We start from the raw sequence: 17,538 nt of genomic DNA on the forward strand, positions 1-17,538 counted from the left end.
TCTAACCTAAATCTCATGATATGCTTCCTCTTAAGCTATATACAGAAAATCAATCTCTACAAACAGCTCAGTTTTGCAACATTTAATTCTAAGAAGAGCTGTAAAGGTTTTTGAGTAGCTGGGCTGCCTTCTGTGGCAAGGGTCCAGAAAGAGATCCTGCATATCATTTTCCCCCCACGTGCTTTTGCTCCGTACTGTATAATAAAGAGCAGCTAAGAAAAAGGTTGATAGCTAGAGAAACCTTGATGATTATAGAGATTGCAGTAGCTATTTACTTACAGAATTAATTAACAATCAGTTTAAATTATCACACATAGTCAGCCTGCATGTAATTTAAATTGCCTGTACATGAAGTAATTCGCAGAGACCAAAAAGTTGGCTAGAGGTTGGTGAAGTATAAGAACATGGGGAGAATATAAAGTTGAAGTACGGGGCTGTATATTTGACTTTTTAACTTTGATCCCTTTTTTAAAGTTTTTTTTTTTTTTAAAAAAGAAGACAAGGTACACTACGAAGGAACTCTGGAGTGAAAATCCCTCCTTTGTCCACATAGGCTTCTAAGGGAGCAGAGCTGTTGTTGATAAAACTATTTTCATTATTACCAAGGGGTGCACACTCCATAGCTTCGGTAGCTCCTTGCCTCCCTTCATTCCCTCCACCAAGTTTCCAGTATGCCACCCTCCTATCCCCTGCCATTTCAGGAACTTCCTGCAACTCTCCCCCCATCCTCTCTGCCAGAGGTTCTGTGTGCCCCTCATTGCCCCCTCCTGACATACCCAGGGTCCCCCATTTCCCCCCATACTAGCTGCTCTATGTATACCCCATTCCCACTTCACTCCATGGCAGGGGCTGTGTGCCTCCATGCCATGGGTTCTGTATGCCCCCCTTTCCCCATACCATGTCCCCCCAATCTCCTTCCCCCCAGAGGTTCTTCGTTCCCCTCATTCTCTCCTCCACCCTTTCCCGGGACCTCATTTCCCCGCATGACTTCATGTTAGCCCCATTCCCCTCTTTCCTGCTGTGCACCCCATTCCATCATGCTAGGCACTGTAGAAACAGAACAAAAACACGGTCTTGGCTCCAAAGGGCTTACAATTCAAGCAAACAACAAAAGACAACAGGCAAACAAAGGAGCACAAGGAAACAATAAGGCAGTATTGATCAGCATACTAGACAGTGCTCGCAGCACACCCACTGCTTAGCTGTTGTCAAGTTTTTTGCGAGCATCAGGGCAAAAGAAAACTTTAAGGAAGGACAATGAGGGAGCTTGGCAGGTGTTTAGGGGGGAGCTCCTCCCGAAGTTTGAGGGGCGGCTCAGGGGAGGGCTTGTTTGAAAATTTAACAAGTGGACAATGAAGACTGCATCATTGGCAGAGCAGAAACGGGATTTTGCTAGTTTAATAATATACTCTTCCTGAAGGTAACATCTCTTTCACATCACCTGCATAAAATCGAACATTTATCGATTCATTGTCCAGCCTGGGCAGTCTAGAATGCAGTAAAATTGACTATCTTGGAGTGTATTTATAAGTGCATGAACTGGCATTTTCCACTTTACACAGATGAGAGACTAATCAAAAATTTCTCTGCCATTTTTATTTGATGACACTGCACTATGCAGTATCTTCAAGTAGGAAAGGCTTTTAAAAAAAAAGAGGATGCACGAATAGCGCTATCAGATCTCGGGAGGAAGCAATTCATTTTTAATGTATTGGTAAACTTTTCTCCGACACGGGTTTTAGTGCATAGTCCACACCATAGTTATCTGACAAAGCAAGTAAAAGATGTGAGCCTCAATATTAGTCGATAAGTACTGTGATAAGTACTCTCTGGTATCCAGTGTGTTGACTTAAACTGGAGTTGCACAGGTGTATCTGAGCAGAATTTAGTTTTCTGTGGGTTACAGAAATGTTCTGAAATGTTAGAACATTCAGGAAAGTGAAAATGTTACAGGCAAATATGGAAGTCTCTACACCAGCAGCCTGATGGTGCTTCCATAAAAGTTAAAGGCAACGCTCCCATTGATTCCAGTCAAACTTAGAATCAGTGACTTTTCCCCTCAGTTCATATTTTGTTTCAACTGATGTGTTAATCCCAGTTACAAGTATTTCAAGAAGCAGGTTGGTTTACTACCATATACATCTTGTTCAAACTATAATGTAGATGTGCAGATATAGATACAGATATAGATATGGAAATGTGGAAGTAGGTACATATGCGTGTGAATCTATTTTGATGAGTTGCTGATGATAGACCCACCTACAAATGAAGAAATATTGGCTCTCTTACATTAAATTACATTTTGTTTCATTTGAATCTATAGCATCTTCTAAAATAAATTCTCATTTGAAAGCCTGGTTTTCAAAAAAGACCAGTAATCAGACACCATCAATGTTTCCCCCTCAGTTGATGGTCATGACCAATTGCAGTCACAAGGGATAGAATTTAGACAATTATCTGTATTGTGGGTGCAAAAGACATTCACTCTCACAGGTCACTCAGGCCCCAATCTTGCAAACAGATCCATATGGGCAGACCCCTCCATATCCACTCTGAGACCCACTGATTTCAGAATGTGCAGATCCAGAAGTCCATCCTATGCAGAGCTGCTTGCAAGACTGAGCCTAGTTAGAATTTTGATTTCTATCATTTGCACCAGCATTTGTTGGTGATTACAAATGAGTGTTTGACTGCAAATAATGCACTCACCCTCACAATACACTTATTCCTTCAATGGAACTAGACTGAAAAATCAGATGGAAATAGTCAATAAGTGCCAGTCTGACATTTATTGCATCCACAGATGGCTAGTATTCATGCTTCAAGTTTTATCCTTGAAGTGCGTTTGAGGAAAAATCAAAACCAGAAATATAAATGCATAGACACAACCTGAATTTCTCAGTACAGCACCATCAAACAAAAGAGTAACAAAAGATGCCACTCAAGGACTTCTCTGTTTTTTGAAGAATACGACATCTTTGAAAATACAGTACATTTTTGGTGTCAGTCTCTCCTCCTAAGTAATATTATACTTGTCTTGGACAGCTAGATCAAGTCATGATGCAATCACCATAGCAAGCAACTTGCTATGGCAAGCAGGATCCTTGCTTCCAGAAAACAGTGCAATGGGGGAGAATGCAGTGTACCATTATAGGTCTCCATTTCATTTTTATGTAATTACCTTAAGTCCATCTGTGGCTCTATCTGCATTATGTCTTTTATCAATTTAATGTTTGCACAAAGTGTCTAAAGAAATAAAGATTATGCTAGACCAGCATAAAAAAGTGGTTAGCATTTTTTTAATAGTTTGATACTATAATGGTCAGTAATGGGTTTAGTGCTTGGAAAAATAAATGAAGCCAAATAATCTTTAAAATATATTATGTGCAGTTGATATTATTTATTATCAATTTGAAATGTGAATATAAAATATAACTTACAATTAGAGATTGTCAGGAGGGCAAACCCCATTGCCACCTTCTAAATATGTGTGTAGCACAGCTATCATATACCCATATATGCCTGTGTTTTTAACAGTCAAATCAACTTCAACAAACTATCCACTAAAACAAATCAAGAGGGGGTGGGGAAAGAAACGCACCCTGATGAAGTCGTCTCTGTACCATATACCTCCTCCGGTCAATCTGTGCAGCCATAGACTGTACCAGAAGCTTCAGAGGAAAGTGTTAACCACCCCCACTACCAATGTGCAATCTTGCAATAACATCCCTATGGAGCAAGTTTCTTCCTAAGCCCAGGAAGTTAGTGGTTGGCCTCAGTCCTGAAGCATAAGGGTTGAAATCTCTCATACATTTTTAATATTAAAGCCGATGTTGTTTTTAATATCCCTATGGATGTCCAATCCTTTTTAGAATCAGACTAAGATCTTTGTCTTAATATCATGTGGCAAAGAGTTCCACTGGTTAATTATGTATTAGGTGAAAATTTTCCATCAATTTTAAATATTTTACTTTTTTATTTTATCAAGAGTCACCATGTTCTTGTATCAGGAGAAAAGGTAAAAAAGGGAATGCCTGGCTGATCTTCTTTATCCCAATTTGCATTACCTCTGTCATTCTGTCTATCTAATTTATCATTCACCCATCACTGTAGTAGCTATGTGCCATGTCCATTCAATCCCTAGATGAAGTAGGCAGGACTACATTGGACCTGAAGGAAAATAACTCTTGTATTTTTAATGTTTTGAACTGAGCTCAGTTGGCTTGAATAGAGTCACAGCAAAAGTAAAACCAAAAGCCAAGGTTTGTGTTGCCATGTGAAAAGGTGGAACTTTCTAGCTATTTTAACTGACTTCAGTTTGGTCTGTTTTCCCACCAGCCACTGCCTTACAGAGGTACAGGGAATTTGAAGGCTAGGAAAGGAGGGGAGTCTGCAGGATTACAATGAGAATATGGGAAGGCTATGGAGTCTTACCAAGAATCTAAACATATACATCCTCAGTACCAAACACTAGGTGAACTTCACTTGAAGTTCTGAAATGTTCAGCAAAGAAGCCTTTCAGAGGAGATGGGGGAGGTCCTGCAATTCTGCCACCAAGCCCCCTGCCTCCATATCTTACCTGCTGTGGCAGGTCTTCTGGGGGACTAGAGGAGCAGGCCCATTATCTCTGATGTCTTCCAGGGGCCAGTCACTGCAGGGGCAGCTGTATGGAACTCCTCCCACTCTGTGCTGGATTGTCATCATCTCCCACAGTGCAGTCTAAAGGCTGACTAGCGAGCATACTCCTCCCAGAGCAACAAGATCTTAGGTGAGGAGGTCCTGCTGTTATGGTCCTTTAAATCTCACTGTATTTTGGTGCATTAAGAACTCTGAAATTCCATATCTTCCACAAGATCATTCCCTGTTCCCTCAAAGTATTCACAGTGGCAATGAGTAAACACACCTTAATAGAACTGTTCTGATTAATTTCAAAGAAAGTGAGAGAGAGAGAGAGAGAGAGCTGCAACTGTTCTAAACCCAACTGTTAAAGAAAAGTATATTCTTGGCCATTTTTACTGTCTCATGCTGACCATATTTTACTGGGCTCAGGCTTTAGGATACAAGGGATTTAGAAACTGCTTATTTTTGCAGCATGGAAGCAAGGCTGAAAATACATGTTGGGCTTCTCATGATATCATGAAATTGTGAGAGCTCCTCTCTTCTGATTTATGATGATGGATTAGTAATTCACAGAACTTTGGGTTTACTGGTTTTTGCTGTGGGAAGGGTAAAGCTAATGGTGTGATCTCTGTAGGAGGGATTTTTGACCCCATCACATAAATTCTTGGTTCATGAATCAGTGACCTGATAGACTCTGAAGTCTTCTATTGACTCATTATAAGTCTATCACAGGGCTGGCCAAATATTTTGGCCCAGATCCTAAAGTCTGACAGGAATGTGTTGATTAACCTTATCCCATCCACTTCCATTAATACTACTTACAAATGATACAGATATTCTAAAAATTAATTAAGCCTATATATATATAGAACTTTAACTGGTTTTAACATCCCCCTCCCCCTCCCCAAAAAAACCCAGCAACAACATTTTTCCACCTTCAACATTTTTTATTCATTTTGAATTTTAATGTGATGAATGAAAATGAGGTTTGGGGGTTTTTTAAATATTGAAATCTGTTCAAAGAATGGTTTAATTTACTTCCCTTTACTAACCTAGATTCAGGAAGTGAGAACAGCTGGGCACAGAAACAGGAGGGAGGCAAATGTGGAATGCAAGAAATGTGTGAGGAATAGATGATATAGGAGGAAAATATAGAGGAAAGTCAATTGGGTTAGTACCAAAGCCTTCTCACCTAGTGAGATAAAAATACTTGTGCACCATGGGTCAGATGGATCACTCTTTATAATATATCCTTTTCCCCTCTCCCTGGCCTTTATTTTGCAGAGGCTTATTATGCATGTGCTTAACTTTATGCAGTGTGATTTGATGACAATGTCTTTGCAGGACTCCACCACCTCGCTGCAAGGCAGAGGCCCTGAGCTTCTCCTCCATCTGGTAGGTGGAGAATGGGGGTGTGGGGAAGGCTCTGTGAGATTCACTTTAATGGTAAAAGAGCTGAATATGGCTTGAAAGCCACACTTTGGCCACCTGCATTATATACCTTCATGGCTATCCACACTATATGAATATTTATACTGCCATCCTTACAGCGAGTAGTGCCTCTCTTCTGGAGCAATCCCCATTGAAGTCAATGGGACTACTCAAGGAATAAAGTATAACTCTCAGTGAGTAAAGGTGGCAGAAGCTGGTCCAAAGAGTGAAATTCACTAATTGGCACACCCTGCTACGATACAACAGGGGACTACTGCACTGTACTCCACACTAGCCCTGCCTATGCTGGCATGGTGGCATATACAGTTCCAATGGGCAGAAGGAGCCAGTTAATAGGGGTTTGGCAGGGCTCCCAAGCCAGTTCAGATATTGGAACTAATAGCCATGAAGGTACTTCCCTGCACCTTACTCTTGTATTGGGAATAGATTCTATGGCCAAGATCTTCAAAGTGGTTAGTGATTTTGAGTGTCCAAAATGAAACATGGAAGGGGTCTGATTTTCAGAAAGTGCTGCACACCCACCCTCTGAGATTTCTCAAGTTGGGCACCCAAAATCACTAGTCACTTTGAAAATCCTATTCTATGTCCCTAACTCCTTTAAATTGCCTGTGTTTAGCCTATTTACTCTGGCTCTGTGCAGGCTTAAAGATGGAAGAGGTGAAGGTCAAACTCTGGTCATGTGCGCAACTCCCTTTGAAGTAAATGGGAGCCATATGCATATATCTAAGCATAAAATTAGGCCCAAACTATAATTTTACAGCTGGCTCCCAGCTTCATGAATGCCAAGACAGTAAAAGGCTCCATCCGAGTGATCTAATCAACACTATATTTTTATTCTTAATTTAAGGCACACATGCAGTGGGAGCAGACTTTGTTTTCCTCACTCTCAAAATCACCCTCCTCCCCGGAGTTGATAACATCAGCATAAAATGTTGCTCTCATCCCACAAACGAGAGAGACAGCTGAAAATATATGTCAAATAAAATACACAACCTTATGTCTTTCTGACTCTTCAGTGGCTGTTTTTTAAAAATAGATTTGTTAATTTTGACTGAATAAAAGGTTCCTTTTAGGAATTTCAGTAGGTGACATGAAAAATGTTAATGCAAGTGATCAAGACAATGGAGGTTAAAACTGTTTTGAAAATATGTTTCTTTTATAGATCTCAGCTGTTGGAAGAGTTACAGAATAAATATATGGTAGTGCTGACATTCAGTGCTGTTTCATCTTAGCAAACGAGTTTTTTCATAAAGCAATTTCTTTTCAAGGAACATATTCTGCAGCCAGTCAAAAAAAAAAAAAAGGCGAGAGCGCGTTTCCCCCCATCTAGTTTAATAAAATTAAAGTAATTTATGTCATATTGATATGTCGATATGTTTTTCAATAAACTTTTTCACAGAGTTTTTTTAATTCTCTTCACTTTAAAAATTATAATTATACATCTTCCTCCCACTTTGAAAATGGCATAAGGTGCTCATTTGCCAAGTTCTACTGTTCAAATCTTCCCTGAGAATAGAAATGTCATGACTCAGTTAACAATGCTTTATTATTCACATTGATCTTTTTTTGTAGTGTTCTTTATCTCAAAAACATTGTAAATTAGATATCTTCCTCCCACTCTTTTGTTCATTTGCAAATTTTTATTATTCTAGTTTAAGAAAGCAATGGAGTGTCAAGAGTCAGTGTATATTGTTTATGTTCTTTTTTGCTTTAAAATTACTTTTAACTATAAAAAGTAAGGCTGTAAAGCCTGGAAAGAAAAAAAGCTGAATTTAAAGATGCTTCGAACCATGCTTTGAAGGAACAGTGTGTTTCTATTTTGTTTTCTTACACAAACGATAACTGTAGTTGTAACAGACCTTGAAAGAAGGTTGACCAAGCATTTTATAGAATATTTTTGGATGTGTTAATCCAAAAACACCCCTGTTTCATTACCTATCTTATCCACTTCAGTTCTTAGATGTAATTTGTCCTCAAAATATAGTTCTCAGCAAAACCGTCAAATGCATTTACAGTGTGTGAATCTGTCTACATGCATGTGTGTATTCAGAAGGCCACATTTTGAAATACTCAGCACTCACAATATGGGTCAGATTTTCAAAGTATTTAGTTCCCCGTCTGGCACCAAAATAAGTGCCAGATATTCATTCAATCAGAGAAATGGCTTGTGCAGACAATCATTCAATGGTGTTTGCCAATTTGGGGGTGGGGTGGAGGTTGAAAACACATCAGTGGTGATCATGTTTGAAAAGTTGGTCCTTTGAGTCCAACATTATGTACTTCACATGTACTTGGGCCTGAGACGCCGAGTTTTGTTTCTGGATCAGAACCTCTACACTGTGTGGAGGTTCTAATCTAGAATTCTGGCTCCAGTCCTCTAATTCCCACCAGATTTCTGTTTGGTTTGCCTTGTACATTTTGGTGGTTGTGGTGGTGGCCTGAGGTTTCTGACTATAAACTCTTCCACATAACAATGAATCTGGTCACCTCAAGACCCCCTCCAACTCCCTACATTTTTTTACCTTGAATTCTGTTTGGTTCAGCTGGTGGCAAGAAAATCTGTGTGAATTTTTCTATTTGCTAAGTCTTGAGAAGCAGATAAGCTCTTTGGGGCAGGGACTGTCTTTCTATTCCAGGTTTTCACAGGGACTCCTGGTCCTTGATTGGGGCTCCAGGTGCTACCATAGTAGACAATAATAATAATAAATAATGAATTAAAACTATCTTGCTTGGTCTTTTGGGTAATGATCTTGTTCTCCAATTTGTCTATTAAGCAACATCTATGTTTCTTTCACTTTCAAAAAATAAGCAAATAATTCTAATTTGGGGCTGGTGCAGAGAGCAGCAGTCTTTGTGGCATTTCACCTTTGTGGTAGCTAATCTTTTTTCCTTGTTTTTAATTAATTCCCTCCTGTCTGTGGCCAAGGCACACTGGCATCATGCCATAACTCCTTCTGCGTTTGAGAAGGTAAGAGTCCCCTCTCGGCAGGGCTGGTGCAACCATTTAGGCGACCTAGGCAGTCGCCTAGGGCACTAAGATTTGGGGGCACCATTTTCTTCGGCAGCGACCGTGGAGGCCATATCTTCGACCACCCCGGTCGCTGCCAGCATTTAGGCGGAGGGAGCTGGGACAGGGAAGCTTGGGGAGGGCCGCCTGCAGCACGCAGGGGAACTCCCTGCCCCAGTTCACCCAGCCCTGCCTCATCCCCGAGCACGCTGTGGCTGCTTCACTTCTCCCACCTCCCAGGCTTGTGGCACCTAAGCTGATTGGCGCTGCAAGCCTGGGAGGTGGGAAAAGTGAAGCAACGACAGCGTGCTCGGGGAGGAGGTGGGGCAGAGTGAGCTGCTTCACTTCTCCACAAGGGGGGTGCCACAAGGGGGGCGCCTCAGGGCAGAGGGGGGGAGCTGCCACGGGGGAGGGGGCATCTTGCGTGGGCCTCAGGGCAGAGCTGCTGTGGGGGGGCACCTCAGGGCAGGGGCGTGGGGCGAGGGGAAGGGTGCAAGCTGAAAGTTTCGCCTAGGGCGCAAAACATCCTTGCACCGGCACTGCATTTTGGAGACTCCTAGAAGGCACGTCTCTGTTTCTGAGCCTGAAGTTAAGCTCTAAATGGCATAGCTGGTATGTTCTGGGAGCAGCCCCACAGGGAGTTTGTAAAGAAGCTGTCCTGTTATTAGTTGTGGTCAGTGGTTTTTTTACACTGCTCTTTTCTGATCTTTTTGCCACTAGGGATGATTGAACCAGTTCGGATCAACCCGAGCCGTTGCCTGAAACCACAACACCATCTTCCCTTTTCTGAACAGAGAACTGAGGTTTTGTATTTATAGTTATTCTTATTAATGTGGCATGCTGTGGCCTGTCCTGGGCACCAGTGCAGGGGAGAAAGAGGGCATGAAGCAGTCCTCACTCTCCTGACCTGGCTACTCATATTGTGGGCAGCAGCATGGTCAGAATCACTATTACCCGTCTACTTAAGTGGGTCAGAGAGTGGGCTAGCAGGCACTGCCCCATAAATCTACCAGACCACACAGCTACACCAGTATGCCAGTGGACATATACTCCACTGAATATAGGGCTGAGGCCAGGGAGGTCTCCTTTTTGGAGCGCGGAAAACCAAGAGATGGATTCAGAGTCACAGTAATGCAGCTGTGTGCTGTCCCACACATGGGGCTTGTGGCAAACAGTGGTTTACTTTCTGAATGACAAAGTATCCAAACCTTTTGAATATGCAAAAATTGAGCTGGAAATCACAGGCAAATCAGCTTTTCTCAAAATAATTTAGCCCTTGAGGTTCCAAGTTGTAAGTTGAAAAGAGAAGTCATTTAAAAGAAAAAAATACCAAATCTCTTACTAATTAAAAAGCTTTGGTTTAACATTTGATCCTAGAAATGGATGAAGATTCTGTGGTGTTTTGTTCCTTCTGCACTGCCCAGTCCTAAATAATATTCTTATTTTTGCATTCTCAACTTCATACACTACTTGAACATATTCTATATTTGGGAGATGGGAGGAGGAAATTACTTTATTTTGAATACTGAAGCATATGACAGTAGCACCTGAACCAAAGCCCATTGAAGCCAATGGAAAGACTCCCATTAATTTCAGTTAATTTCATTAATTTCAATGGGCTCTGGATCAGGCTCCAAAACAACTTTTGCCATTGTCCTCTCCAACTGATGTTCTCATTCAGTTATAGTTCTTGTTATCAAGGGACTTAACAATTTTGTTATGGCTAGAACAGACAAGGATGAACCATGTTATTGAACTTTTTCCAAAACTCTCTTGTATTCTTACAAGCAGAAGTTCGATCATTGGGGCATTCTAAATCCATTTAATGGACTCATCTGTAGCGTTTTTTTAATAAATGCTTTACTACATAGTCCATCCATGTCTGCACTGATCAAGGAAAGCATCATAACACCCTGCAAGATCTCTGTTTAAGCAAGCTCCTGGCTAATGTGGTTCAAATACTATACTACAGTGTAAGAGTGTGGGTTTAATGACCTCCATTTTATGTAGAGGAGGGTAGAGGGAGGCCAAAGGAATGTAAGTTTAAGTGGGATTTCATGATGTATAAAAAAAACTCCATCAGGCTAAAAGAATGAAATAGGGAGCCATGAATCCCTGGCATCGGGTGCAAGCTTGTTTGATAACTACCTTGGAGGCTTTATCCAACTGTTGTTCATCCACGTGGAGGAATACAATATTTTGTTCTGATTAATTTGATACATCAAAGCGCCAGGAGTGTGTTTGGTGCTAGAGAAACAAACAAAAAAGACAACCCAACCGCAAGGAGGTTACAACTGAAATAAGAGCAATTCTTCCTCTTCCCATAATGCCTTTTGCTGCCCCTCTTCCTGCACAGTAATAGCACCAAAAGTACTATTGGCTTGATTTGTTAGCTGGGTGGGCTTTGAAAGGTGCTTAAGAGAGTAAGCTTCCCAAAATCTGACTGATATTCAGTGGAATTTGGGTGCCTATCTCATCTATAACTGCTATTTGTGCAAATTAAGGGCTTGATCCTGTAAAAAATTGCACACATGAGTACCTCCACTAACATATATAAGAGTTTGCATAATGACTACTGTTGGCCCTGCGGGCTGAACTCAGAACCACCATGACCAAAAACATGACCACAACCAATTTGGTGTCCATTAGCTGGTAGGTGTAGTAGACTAAATCTTGTTTGGACCAGCCACTTCTGAGGGACATGTAACACACAGAGAACAGAATCAGGCACACTCAAGTTTGTCAACATGCATCCAGCATCAGTATTCTATATTCACTTATATTGATGCCATTCTTCCTCTGTCACCCTTAGGACTTGTTCACCATTTTATGGATGTATTATAAGACTGTGTGTGAAAGATACAATCCAATCTGGAACCTAACTGTGAACCTAACCATGAACCCATGATTCACATGAGTAATCGCACTGAAGACTCATGTAAGTAACTCCTTCCCAGGGGGAGTAAGAAAGTCACAGCCTGGACCTTGGAGATGAATATTTAGACATCAACTAAATGAAAGAGGTGCCACCACTTTTACACCAAAATCAGGCAAATATCCAGCCCTAAGTCTGGCATTAATCCTTTCAGAACAGGGCCCCTGGTTTACTCCTCTTTGAATCTATTCTGTATTCAAAGCAAGTACGTTTTTTTCTGTCACCATACCGCTATTGTTAACAACTGTAAATGTATTAAAAACATAAGGGCATTTCAGTATGTGTATTGTGCATGAAAAATATTGTTACATGACAAGCTCCAATTGGCAAGTGAAAAGAGGTTTTATTGAAGGAAATAGCAGAAGCAAACAGTGAACTATGCAGAATAATGGTAATTGTTCCTTTAACATTGGCAGCACACGTTCACTTAATATGACTGCTCCTCTGTCTCTGCCTCATCCAGACCCAAAGGACCTGTTAGACAAGCAGGCAGCCACCTCTCTCTGGGATCAAGCTGTCAATGCAAACTTGCTTTCTTTCTGTTTCTCTGAGCTAAGCTATACCCCCAGAGCTCCAGAAGCTTTTCCTGAGTGAAAGCTTTAAAAAAGCTCTATGCTAAATTACATCACACGAGCTGTTCTCTTCAGACTGACAGAACAAAAGAGGGGGAAAAAATGCCAAAAGTGCAGTCTGAATTACTTCTTAGTTACACTGAACGATTTCCCTCATCGTGGTTTAGCAGCACAGATTAATGTCGCCTTGACCTTGCCCAACTAACCCTCAATGAGCTTCCTGCTAATTAGTTTCTGATCAAAGCAAGCTCAATCAGTGGGGATTGTGGGGAACAATAAAAAATGCAGCACAGAGCTATTGTATTCAGCTCAGTTCAGTGCAATAGCAGAACATTCTGAGACCTATTCCAATGGCTACTAGTATGATTTGTTTATTGAGTGCCAGAAGTGTGCCTGATGCTTTACAAATATGTTAGATGATGTGGTCCTTGCTGCAAGCAGCTTATTATAATAACATCCCAAAATGTGCTTGGTGCACAATCTTATAAACTCACAATCTAATGCAGAAACACAGAGAAGGCCAGGTCAGGGGTGGGGTGGAGTGAGTCATGGCAGTGATCCTAAAGGCATCAATAGCCAGCTTTGTCTGAGGCATCTCATGATAAAGGCTATTACAGAAGTAGAGGGATTGGCTAGACATTTCCTAATCCTGCTGCTGCTGAATGGGGAGAGGATAAGCAGGCAGACATCCCACTCCTTCAAGCGGCCTTAAATTGGATTAAAGAGGTAGAAAGTCCCCGTAAGCAGCAAGAAGTGGCCAGATGTGAGAGGAGTTCTTTTGCGATCCTTTCCACTCCAGCAGATAAATAAAGGTAGGGCAGAGGTGCGATCTTTTGGGATAAGAGGTAGTTAAATTCTGGTTTAAGCAAAAAACTGGCAAGGTTCATTAGGCAGCCAGCAATAGTTGCCCGGAATTTTCAGCTTTGCATTAACCCAAAGTAAATTGCTGGGTTTGGGCAGCTGAAATTCTGCAAACTGAAATAAGCTAGTTTCACGCAGCTCACATTCTGATCCATCCTTTATCAAAAGATCTGTCAAAAGGTGCTGTTGCAATAATCACAAGAGAAAGAGTATTTAACCTAGGCATCCAAGCAAAATGCCCAAATAAGGTAAAGTGGGTGAGATAATATCTTTTACTGGACCAGCAGTCTAATAAAAGGTGTTACCTCACCCACCTTGTCTCTCTCATATCCTGGGACCAACACAGCTACAACAATATTGCAAACAACTGACCTAAATACACTGTATGATGGCCTACATACATTCCCTTCTTACTTCTGAGTTGAATACGTTATTTTACACATATTAAACTGTTGCTGGTTCTAATAAATATGCACACACCCTCTAGCGATGGGCTGAAACTTGAATCAGATGACAGATCAATAAATAAAGCCAAATGATATGGAGTCCAGATTCCCTATGCAATAGTAAATTATATATCATTAAATTCTTTCTTCTGCATAACATTATAACCATGACATTATAACCATATATAAATGGTTATAATTACCGTAACATCATTTAATATTCCTCACACAAAGGTGTAACTTAGACAGGTGGGGAAGCTTACCTGAGTCTCCAAGAGGCTGTAAGATAGGACTGGCCAATTCTGAAAAACAAGAATTAAACAAAAATCATTGTGAGGCTGGATTTTGTAGCAGCACTAGTGTGGCCTGGATATCACTATTTTGGAAAACCAATGCATGTATCCTAAAGCCCTACTATTTTAACTGAAGAGACAGAGTCCTCTCTTGTACCACTGGCATGCCGTAGGTGCAGAATTCCCATTGGTCAGAACGTGCTCAATTGCATGTTGTAGGCTAAGTCTATAGTAACTTTCACCCTGAATGGTCCCAGAGCACTTTACCTACAGAGGGATCATTTCACTCACCAGTGGAAAACAAAGAGTTTTGCGGATGTGTTTAACCTTCACTCTACAACACTGTACAAAACTTTAGGACAGGTCTTCAAGAGGAATATCTTTTGAGATGGAGTATAGCTAGGCAGAATGAAATGATATTCGCCCAGGACACCTGCTCTAATACTCTGCGTGTGCATTGGGATCTCAGGGACCTAGGGAGAGGAACCACCATGAGCAGCAGGTAAGGCATGAGTATGAAAATGTAGCTTCCCCTTTCCTTCCTCAGTGACTCTAAAATGGTAGAAACAAGAGTGCCTCTAGCAAAGGATTACATAGCGAAGTCCATTTCCAAATGGATGCTGAGAGTCTTTTTAAAAGTACAATTGAGAATTATGATGTCTTAAACTCTGACAGTTCCTCAGACATTAAATGAATGTGGGCTATTTATTCAATTTCTTTGTGCCCCGATTTATCTTCTGTAAAACAGGGACAACTCCTGTCTATAAAGTGATGTTTTGGATATGCCAGTTCAGCTGCAGAAAGTTTAATCTGTGGTCAATTATGTTGCATGTAATTAAATCTCTGTAGTTATTCAGTTTATGGCCACTAGTTAGCTCCAATAGCTAGGGTAAACTTGACAGGCTCACAAATGTCTTTCCAGCCTGCAAGTTTCCTGTTTTTTTTTTGTCCTCAGTCTCATTTCTACACTTGCCAATACACCCCCTCTTGCTTCAGAGCATTAGTAATGCCAATAAAACTCAGCGTGCCCAGTATATTAGCTAAGTTGTTTCCATTTTAACCAGAGAAAAATCTATTTAATTTAGTATATTTGGCATGAGGGAGTTGTATTTGTATCTGGGTTGGGCCACAATAAGCCAATTGTCTGTCAGAGGCATAGCGCATTATGTTTAATTTTGCTTTTAGCAGTACATTTACTGGAATCTCCTGTTTGGAAAGTTGGTCTGAGCTTTGGTAATCTAATTTTGTTCTGGTGGGTGGCGATGGAAATATGAACTATGGGAAACAAAATGTTATTGCCACATGTGCTGGATTGTGGTTTGGTAGCAGGAGTTGCTTGTAATCGAGTGGTCATCAAAGCATTTCTCAGGGGATGCAAAAAAAAATATATATATATATATATATCAGTTTTCAAAGAGTAAAGAAAGATACAACAGTTATTGTGACATAGGTTTTCAGCATGTTTCTGATTATCCTCTTGGCTGGAGAGTTGGGATTTCTAATTGTAAGGTTAAGGGACCCTTTTTATCTATCTCTTGCCTCCTAATCCAATGCTAGACAGCATTGTTTTCTGTGCCTTTTGTCTTCTGCCGAAGGAGACAATCTCTGGCTCATGTGAACATCTTGTTAAAGTCTGTTGAGGCTTAGGGAGTGTGACAGTTTTCTTTCTGAGCCTTTTTATTGGGGATTTTTATGCCTGATTTTCAGAGAGGTCTTTGAAATGTCTTTTGTGTAGCAATCATTTCCCTGTTGTCCCAAGATGTTGAGGTTGTATTTTTCTCATCTGTTCCTGTTTATATTTTGTTCTGGTTGGTTGTAACACTTTGGCTTGAGACTCTGTGCTACGCTATCATTCTACACTGTTCTGAATCTCAAAATGTTGCTAACTGCCTTAGTACTGTAGCAGAGCCGATTTTTGCTTAGAGCAAATTGAGTTTTAAAATCCCTGTTGTCACTTTAAGAAAGGATTGAGTGAAAAGTCTGAAATGTTATGAAAGGATTCCCACAAAAGACTACTGAAGAGAAGAAATACAAAGAAACCAGACAGATTTTTAGTAGCGATCTGGGTCTGATTTTCAAGTAAGCCAGGTTTGCACAAGGGCTCCGCATCCAATAGCACTCATTGTAAGTGTGATGCTTATGACCAACTTATCAAAAGGCCTCAGTAAAAGGGTTGGTTGAAAAATTTCTAATTTGACATATTTCTTTGAAAACTAGAAACAAGTTTTTCTCACAAATTTTCATGACAGATTGAGCCAGGTTTTTTTGACTAGCTGTAGAGCTGGCCACAAAAATTTTCAATAAAAATGCATTTTTTGCTAAAATGTTCCCATCTTTTTTTTTTTAAAACCAGATCCACTCCGCATGTACCACATTTTTGAAAATTAGCCAACTAGTTTGATCTGAAATGACAGCTGAGCCCTTCTGAAAAATCTGGATCTGAATATGGAAGTTGATGTTGGGAAAATCTTGCCAATAGGGCACTTATTGCGTAATCCTGGTTTGCAGTGGTGAGCACTTACTCATTCTAGTAGTCCCAGAGCATTGATTATGGCTACAACCCCCAGGGATCCATGCAGACTCTGGGGTCCATCCATGCAGATTCAGGATCAGGGATTAAGTGCTCGCTGACGTGAGCCAGAGCTGCATGCTCTAGTCAATAATGAAAATGTATACAATGCTTCTCTGGTTTTCATAATGGGAAAATGACTGCACCACTTCTGCCTCGCAAAAGAACTGGTGTAAAATCTTGATTCTATTTGAGTCAATGGCAAAACTCCCATTGATTTCACTGGGGTCAAGATTTCAACTCAGATTTTTTTCTGTGCAACTTACTGCAGAACTCCCATTGATGTTAATAGGAGCAGGATCACATTCTTATAAACTGAAGAAAAGGCCACTGTTTAGCTGCTTTCCCTTTGCTCTAGTAATTAACTGTACCTATTTTTGTCTCCCCTACAAGCAACTTGGCCCATATCATACACTGTTTCTCCCTCATGTTTCGTTTCAGCTTCCCCAATTTTTTTCAAGGTGTTATACCTTAAATAATCTTGTTTCATTCCCCACTGCCCTTAAAACACTCTGTTCCAGATCTGATTTCATCTTAATTTATATTACCAACTGTGTGTGTTTTGTTAATGGGTTTTATATGCAGCATAATACATATTGGTATAGCACTAATGTTTATAAAAATCAAGTTTCATACTGTACTTATTTCTCTTTTGGTCATATAAAATGCTCAAACATGGCACTGTTGCAGATTAACAGTCATTTTAAAAATAGGCTTTATGTTTGTATTTTTTCTCACTCCCTTCGTTACAGCCACAACTTAGTTACTTGGATTAGAGTAATG

The 17,538-nt window shown here is 40.6% G+C and overlaps 1 protein-coding gene across 1 annotated transcript in view; it reads right to left on the reverse strand.

The window, feature by feature from the left end:
• The window catches only part of MDFIC2 (MyoD family inhibitor domain containing 2), a 53,183-nt gene that overhangs the window by 7,284 nt on the left and 28,361 nt on the right, over positions 1 to 17,538 (reverse strand). The window contains exon 2 of the mRNA XM_050957567.1: positions 14,157 to 14,195. Within this exon, the coding sequence (XP_050813524.1) occupies positions 14,157 to 14,195 (39 nt within the window). The remainder of the gene's footprint in view (positions 1 to 14,156; positions 14,196 to 17,538) is intronic.

Source organism: Gopherus flavomarginatus, chromosome 6 (genome assembly GCF_025201925.1).
Source record: "Gopherus flavomarginatus isolate rGopFla2 chromosome 6, rGopFla2.mat.asm, whole genome shotgun sequence".
Classification (NCBI taxonomy): domain Eukaryota; kingdom Metazoa; phylum Chordata; order Testudines; family Testudinidae; genus Gopherus; species Gopherus flavomarginatus.